The 8,135-nt window shown below is 42.9% G+C and overlaps 1 protein-coding gene across 2 annotated transcripts; it reads right to left on the bottom strand.

Moving 5' to 3' along the window:
• Positions 1 to 1,063: 1,063 nt before the first annotated feature.
• LOC135387922 (uncharacterized) lies at positions 1,064 to 8,135 on the bottom strand. Of its 2 annotated transcripts, none has more exons than XM_064617136.1 (9): positions 7,984 to 8,135; positions 7,728 to 7,877; positions 7,494 to 7,637; positions 7,311 to 7,394; positions 6,911 to 7,133; positions 6,652 to 6,800; positions 6,410 to 6,562; positions 4,284 to 4,344; positions 1,064 to 1,265 (listed from the first exon to the last, which is right to left on the bottom strand). In XM_064617136.1, the coding sequence occupies exons 1-9, from the start codon at positions 7,984 to 7,986 to the stop codon at positions 1,117 to 1,119; spliced, it is 1,116 nt and encodes a 371-aa protein (XP_064473206.1). In that variant the 5' UTR covers positions 7,987 to 8,135; the 3' UTR covers positions 1,064 to 1,116. The 2 variants fall into 2 exon arrangements, with proteins under 2 accessions (XP_064473206.1, XP_064473205.1); XM_064617135.1 differs by having other exon boundaries at positions 7,455 to 7,637; positions 7,984 to 8,133.

The raw sequence follows: 8,135 nt of genomic DNA on the forward strand, positions 1-8,135 counted from the left end.
TCTGGACATGCACTTGGCCTGAATTATACTATCTGTCAATATCTTAATTTTTTAATTCACCAAAGCATGCACACGTAAAAGTGAGAAAACGCGTCATGCACCTAACTCGTTATCCTCGGACCGAAAACCCGAAGCAGAACTGTTGAAGCAAAATTCAGCTGTACTGTGCCGATCACCTAAGGGAAAAAACCATCTTAAATGCATCCTAAGACCCTGCAGAAAATGCAACATTTTCCAGGCTGTCATTTATATTTTGCTGCGGGAATTGGGCCCTTGTCTCCCATGTTGTGGCATGGCAAGGCATGGCTAGGGATAAATGAACAGTGAGACCCAGATAATCTAGGAGCTCTCATACACTGTGTGTGGTGTGTTCCTGGATCTTCAGCACATATCCCCTGCTCCCCGAGGTGTCAGTTTGCCTCACCACCGACACGCTCCACAGCACCTTGGAGGTGGAACCCACCCCATTCAACCATCATTCCGTAGCTCTGTGTGAATTATACTCAAGAACACCATAGTAATGAGACCATTCTACACTGACAGGACACTTCTGAAAGCCTCTGAGCTAATCAGATGTGACATAAATTCTTTACACGAAGTGCTTTGCATTAAGGACTCTGTGTTTGAAATGGTTACAATGAAAATGCGTTAAAAGTAATTGGTTGGGGGTTAACTTCAAACTAAATTAGTTATGTATATTCAAAGTGGATACTCAAGATCTGAAAATCACATTTCAAGTAGTTGGCAAATGCTGCCATAACCGTCTACCTTTCCCCTTACTGCTTGGTTACCCGACCACACTATTTGTTGACAACACCTTATACTGTAGTCATCACTGTCAACAATATTCCAGAATTGTCAGAGGTAAGTCCTGTGCTTGACTGTGAGTGAGGGGCGACCACAAGCCAATGTTTTCCAATTAAATTTACTACTCTCATAGTTTTATCACGGTAACTCCTCACCTTATTGGTCCATCCTCGCCGCAGAGTTTCATCCTACATCTACCCACAGCTAGTAAACGTAGGTCAACCAGTCATAAAAACTGTACAAGTTCAGGTCAAAATAAATATGCATAAAAATATATTTATGTACAATATATAGCATCATTAGACTCTCTCATAAATTACAGTACTGTCTGATGCAAGGGGGGTAAATGTGCAAGATCACACTTAAGCTTCCAGTATCCAGGACATTGCTCTCGAGCATCCTCAAAGCCAGCTGGGAAAGTTCGAGGCCATACTGTGTTTTGAGGTTTTCTCCAAACCCTAAGACAGAGAAAGAAAACACCATGTAAGAGAGTAGAGAAACAAACTTCAAATCGCACAAATCAAGGACATCAAATCAAGTCACAGGCAATTTCAGATACAGTATGTTCTCCTCACGGTTGCATGCACTAGAATCTGTTTATATTGAAGTTGGTCAGAACATTGTGTAACTTATTATAATTATTATACAGGCTTTTCATGACATCATATCAGTAGCTAACACTTTCGACCACACACAGTCTATAACATGCTTTGTAAACACAACCACTGTCCCTGATTGAATTAAGCACACATACAGCTCTAATGGTTTCCCTTTTTCAAGCGGACCACACATGGTAATGCTGAATGCATTAGCTCAATCAAATGATTTGACAAGTGCGGCACTTCATATAAACACATCTCTAGTCTCTAGCACTTCCACATTTCCTCTGGTTTTCACGATGTCGGACACAGCTGTTTCAGAGACTATGAATATTTATGCAATGTCTTTGCAACATTTTGGCTGTCAGTGTCTGATGTTTGTGCTTCTCGTGGTCCACATCTTCTCAACAGTGTAATGATATCAACTATGAAACATGTACAGAAATATGCAATCTTCTGCCAAGTATTTTCCTTCACTACATCAATTTCCTCGGCATAGCTGTCTTCATTGTAGAGAGCAAAAAGTACACGCAGATTTTGGGACTGCAGGTTTTCTTCACTGTATCCATATCTTCACTATATAGGGGTTCTAATGTAATCAACGCTGCGTGGCGGGATCAATGGCATTAATTTCTCAGACCAGTTTCAGCCGAGGTCCAAAGCCAACAGGTCGGTCCAGTTCCAAAGCCGGGAGAACCAATCACGCAAAGTTAACAGCTAATGCCTCAGAAAGCTGCACATCCAAGGCAAGCTCAAGACCTCCGCCAAGGTGAAAAACATTAACTGCATAAAAAGACCTAAATGAATTTGCACACAATTGAGGAAGAGGTTCTGAGTGGCCACATGGGAGAGAGAGAAAGAAACACGACAGATAGGGCCTGACTTTTTCGGGTTTTATTTTGGCCAAATTCGGGGGGTAAATATCGGGTGATATTTTTCATTTGAAAATTCGGGTGTATTCGGGTTAAATCCCGTTACAGCATATTCTGTCGTCAGGAATTCGGGTGTATTCAGGTGATTTTTTTTTGTTTAATAAAAATTTGTCTTAACATGGAACTAATGTTTAGCAATGTTATCAAAGTTTATTTTAATGCACGCTTATGAGTGTGCCACGCGACCCGGATGTTTTCGGGTAGATTCGGGTTAAACCCGAATTTTACAGATTTCGTTCGGGGGGTAAATATCGGGCAGATACGGGTTTAACCCTAAAAATTCAGGCCCTAACGACAGAGTGTGCTACGTGCCAGCATTCTGGGTTTACTACCCTCGCAGATCTAGATGAATAATAGTTGCATTGACTCCAGTATAAAATATCAGGGCACTTCGTCGAGCAAAGATCACTCACGGGTCAAAGAACATGCAGAACGTTCACAGTCAAAGAACCCTAGAGCGAGTGATTGCTTCACAGTGCAGTATGTACCCTAGCTACCATGAAAGTTACGCAGCATATCTTATACCATACAGCAACGGAGATCAAAGCGGAAACAGTGTGCAGTTCCTACAGCATCACGATGACTCCAGTACGACTGCCGTAGAACGCAAGATGATAATAATAATAATAATTTATTTTTGATAAGGTGCCCATGAACAACCCGAAGGTCCGGGAAATGGTGCACCAAACATTAATAAACTCAAAAATATAAAGATAAACATAAATACAAGATGAATACAGGGTGTTTGCTCTAACGTGTCCAGAAATTATATTTAAAGCGAGCGATGAAAGAAAAGCAAATCATACTTTTCTGCTACTTGAGTAAGAAACAGGTACTGCTTCACTAGTAGCACCTGTTTCTTAGTCAAGTAGCTGAAAAGTAGCGCTCGCTTCTCTTTTATCGCTTGCTTTAAATAAAATTTCTGGATACGTCACAGCAAACACCCTGTATATACAAGATGTATTAATAAAAGATATGAGCACGTCTTCTGTAGCAGTAACTCCCCTGCTGTTGCACCACGTGAGGCTATGATGAATACTGTTGCAGGGCAAACAGAGATATGCCACCACAGTAGAAACTGCAGACTAAATGTCCGGACTACATTATGCGTTGAGAGCTACGTGCGAATATCTGCAATATCCCATTCTCGTGGAATACCTCATCTCTACACGACATGGAAGTCACGCAAAATTAATTAATTCCTAATCTTATGGGAAATACGACACGAAGGTGAATGCGACCTGGGCCCTGCATAGCAGTGTCGCCTCCCTGAGAACGACAGCAGTCCCAAGGTCCCTCTTATACTCAATTACCCTGCGAGATATTGGCGATAAGTCACAGATGGAACAGCATTTTAGTGACCTGCATTACATGTCTTGCGTCAAGTGCTTCATCCCAGCGACAGCAATACACTTCACTCTGATATTTATGGCATGTGATGATGATAATGACTGAGATTTTAAAGGTGCGTCAGCTGCTTGGGCCATAGCGTGCCAAGACAGAGCATGTGGTATGTAGCAGGCAACACTGTCTGTCCCGTGAAAATTGTCCAAGTTGTGAAAATTGTGTGGAAATTGCTGTACTGCAGCCTTCACTACCATTTAGCAACAAGCAGAGCTCTGGTATTGGGAGTTGGTATTTTCCTACTATTTCCTGGTTCTCCTACTCCTATTTTCCTTTTTCCCAATGTTAGCCATTAAACAAGGGAGGGGGAACTTAATCACATTCAGTTGCTCAGAAATGAATCGTGCTTCCGTTCCTACACAATTTGAGAGAGATAAATACTTTGAAAACACAAAAGGCCTCCAGTATTCTTTCCTTTGAGTTTACATTGCTCCAATTTGTAAAGCAAGATCTAAAGCAAGATAGAGTAGATGTAGGTATGGTTAACAAGTGCACATGTGCACAGTGTAACTGGACATGAAATGAAATTTGGACAATTTACCTTCCCAAGGAAGCTGCAACATTATAATCAAGGGTTGAAGATCTTCATCAAAGAGAAGCACCTGAAACAAATGTTTAAAATCGCATGAGCACAAAATATGTTTGTCATCAGTAAACACAAAGCAACTTATGTGCTTCATTATGCATCCAACATGTGCACTAATGGCTGTCTCATCTTGTTATACTGAATTGCATCTTGGATATGAATGGGCTTGTGGGATTTAATCCAGCTTTTTCAACCATTCAGCACTTGCAATGCCAGTGATATTTCGAGTGCTCTTAGTCTTCACACACTGCATCCTTTTGTTCCCATGACAAACACAGGCAGGGCAACATAGTCATTCGCCCAGAAAGCCTTAAAAGAAACACCACCTCTGTAAGCATGTAAGAAAAATGTCCCAATTTAAAATTCACACCACAAAATGCTCTTCTCCACATGAGTGAACACTGAAATTTGGCAACGAAAGGACTGCTTAAAAAAACGAACAAGCGAGCTGATGATTAAATTTCACACTACTAAAACCCGAGAGTAGAGACTACGAAAACAGACACGCACTGACAAAATCTCAATTGACTACAGTCAAACTCCTTTATAGCGAACACCATTTTAACGAAAATACCACTACAGCAAATTTTTTTGCGGTCCCGCTGGAGCCCTATAGGTCCAATAATGGACATCCTTTTTAACGAAAATACCTTTACTGCAAATTTTTTTTGCTGTCCCCTGAGTTTTGTTGTAAAGGAGTTTGACTGTATTGAGACTGTTTTGTCCATATGTGTCTGTTTCCGTGATCTCTAGTCTCAGCTTCATCTGACACACTAGTGTGTCAGATGTGCACGGCCACGGCGATAATCTTGTCAATTGACACGTAATCTGCTGCAGTTATCCACAATAAGCACCATGCACTCCTTGGTGGCAAAATGCCTCTCAAGTTGCCAGAACTCAAGTTGCCTCGTGGCGGAAGATTTCGGATGTCATTTATGCTTTGCGATTGGCGTGGTCGTTAACTGGAAGATGCCTGTTTTTAAAGCACCCCAGGTTTCGCATTTTACCTACAACTAGAAACTGTAGGCGTTCCGTTCCAGTTATGTTGGCGGACAGAACAGTTACACTTTCTTGACTACGCTTGCTGCGTACACGGGGTCCCTCTTTGGGGCGATACTGTAGTTTTGTCCGGGAGTGCTTCGAAAAACAGGCATTGAATATGTTGAAGGGATCGTAACCACTGATGTGTTTGTGAAGTCACACACTAACAATGCCTTCATCAACACTCCCTTTTTCTCCACAACTGGTCCGGAACACAAGGTCGTGGCGGTCTTTAAAGTGGGCAAACCACCTTTCAAAGGCCTCGAATAAATCTGGCACCATTTGCAGTGCAAACTTTTCCGCTTGAGCACAGACGAGTGGTCCAATGAAAGATAGTTGTGCATCCCAGGAGTTGGCTATCCAGCGAAAAAGAGCTTCTTCCAGTTTGGGATGCGCAGCTGTCCAAAGACGCTTTCTTTTCCCATGAAGCTTTTCACTCTGGCAAGGATCTGCTCTTCGTTCTTTACGTATGTGCCTAACATGCGCCTCTTCACATCATAATTTTGCGTTACTCCCTGCCAGAAAGTGCCGTCCTTCAGGGCTTTCAGGATTTCGACCCTCACGGCTAGGTCCTTTTTCTTCATACTTCATGTATTTAGCTGGAGTTGCTATCAGAAGAACTGCTGCCACAAGGTGGCGCAGAGTACAAATGAACCAATCAACGTGTGACGGGTAGTAACTGCATGACAGCACTCACGATCGTAGCGATTGGTGCTGTCAATTCATTTTACGGCTGTTTACTAGCGCCACCACTTGAGTTGTCCGACAGCGTGATCCGTCAGCTCTGTTACAGCAGCAGTGTGCCGGGGTGGGCCGAATTACCGGACGATCACCCTTTTGCTTCCGGATTAGCCCGTGTCCACTCCTATACGTACAATTCGGTCCATCTCGGTAGTCCGAATTTCCAAACAAATGAGGGTCGATTTATTGAGGTTTTACTGGCAGTAATATAAATCTTGAGGTTTACGTCACTTGCGTTGCACATTTTGTACCTGTTTCCACTCTGAAAATCCACTATAAAAAGGTACAATGATAATTACCCAGCTCTCACTGTCAAGCTTGGCTTTTACGTCCTGCAGGAACCCCAGTGTGATTTCTCGAATGCGACTCTCCTGGGATGACTTGCTGTGTATTGTCAGCAGGATGGACAGGCACCTCCTGAATATATACGACGACCTCACGCTACAGTCAGCCTGGCAATAGAAAACATACATAATGTCTTTACAAATTGTTGCAGGAAGTCATAAAATGTAGTTTATCTTCATAACGGTTGTCAACTTACAAAGCGACCAAGAAGTTGGGCATCGCCAGCAGGAGCGTCTGCACCGGAGTTCAACTGCTGCAAGATACGGAGGAGTATTAGCCTTTCGAGGACAGTGGGAGAAGCTTCGAGCAGGCTCCTTGCCAGCGGCGTGTCTAACTTAAGTCGTCCTGAAACATCATCACGTTGTTTTGTGTGAAATGATGTGTGTGTTGTGTGTGATTGTACAAGCACTTGAAGATAAGACATTAGAAGAAAAAAATTGCACGGTGCTTCTAACCTTTTTGAAAGAGATCGCACAAAGCTTCAATGACAGCTGTAGGGAGTACGCGATTGTTGCTTCGTGCTAAGCTGCTCACGGCTCCAATAATTTCGTGAAGGGCTTTGTCAGCATAAATCGAGTGGTTCTCCAAGACTCGAAGGGCGCACCTCAGGAATGCCGAGATGGCAGCTGCCGGAACTCCCTGCTTTTTTTCTTCTAGCTTGCATAGCAGACCTGCCAGCTAACAACAGAGAAAGCATTTTATTTGATTGTTAAAAAGAAAAATCGAAATCACGGTAGAGGCAGATGAACATGAAAATCAACTCCGAAAACATGTCTGTTTTCAATATACCGTGAGTCTTTTTACTGCATGCACAAACTCAATATCTTTGATTTTGCTGCCGACGACCTTAAATACCTGGAATATATCCGGAGAACACTTCGGGACAAATTTTCCTTGACCAAGTTCCGTCTTACACGACAGGCAGCGCTGAAAGCAATGCTGCAATAGCAAGCCATCAATAGACATCGCCCGCTTTTACGTTGAAGTGCTCAGACTTACAGAAACCCATCGCTTCACAAGCTCCGACTGTTCGCGTACCGCCAAGATATGTAGAGTTAGCAGACAGTTAATGTACGATTCAACAGCAGATCTCGACAGCAGATGGAAGATGGCCGCTTTGGAAACAGACGACAGTAGTTGTATTGCATCAGGTAATAAGACAGGAATGTCATTCAGAGTTTTCTGCAACAATAAGGACACATATAGCAAGGGTGCGGGCTCTACATACTACTAGGACAATACTAGGCATATCATAATTCCCAAGACACTTGCCAGTTCGACGAACGCAAATTCCAAGTCGCGAAGGACACATTCATATTGGCTCAAAACGCAGGAGTCTTGCTTTTGCTCCAAGAGTTTCTTACAGATAGAATTCAATGGCAGTTCTTCTACACAGATGACGTCGTCATCGAGGTCAACTTCCTGGGAGTACAATGGCTCGGGTAACTCAGTCGCTCAACAGAGTCAGTACGCAATATTATACACGTTCAAGCAAGGTAGCTTTTGTGAAAAAAATCCTATAGCTCACCATCCTCAACGATTTCTGCGCATTTCCATTCAACCTAAATTGAGTTTGCAAAGATCATAATAACATAGCTCCTTCTACAGCGCACATTTACGTGATTCACGAAACGCGCCATTTTAGCTGCCCAGTGTGATGAGACTGCTATTGCGCGTACG

The sequence above is a fragment of the Ornithodoros turicata genome, chromosome 3 (genome assembly GCF_037126465.1).
Source record: "Ornithodoros turicata isolate Travis chromosome 3, ASM3712646v1, whole genome shotgun sequence".
Taxonomy (NCBI): domain Eukaryota; kingdom Metazoa; phylum Arthropoda; class Arachnida; order Ixodida; family Argasidae; genus Ornithodoros; species Ornithodoros turicata.

What these genes read in the sequence shown, in the direction of transcription:
- LOC135387922 (XM_064617135.1), bottom strand. An exon ending in AATTTGCGTTCGTCGAACTG is followed by an intron (nt 7,638 to 7,727) that starts GCAAGTGTCTTG and finishes TTATTGTTGCAG; the next exon opens with AAAACTCTGAATGACATTCC. An exon ending in CCCAACTTCTTGGTCGCTTT is followed by an intron (nt 6,563 to 6,651) that starts GTAAGTTGACAA and finishes TTCTATTGCCAG; the next exon opens with GCTGACTGTAGCGTGAGGTC.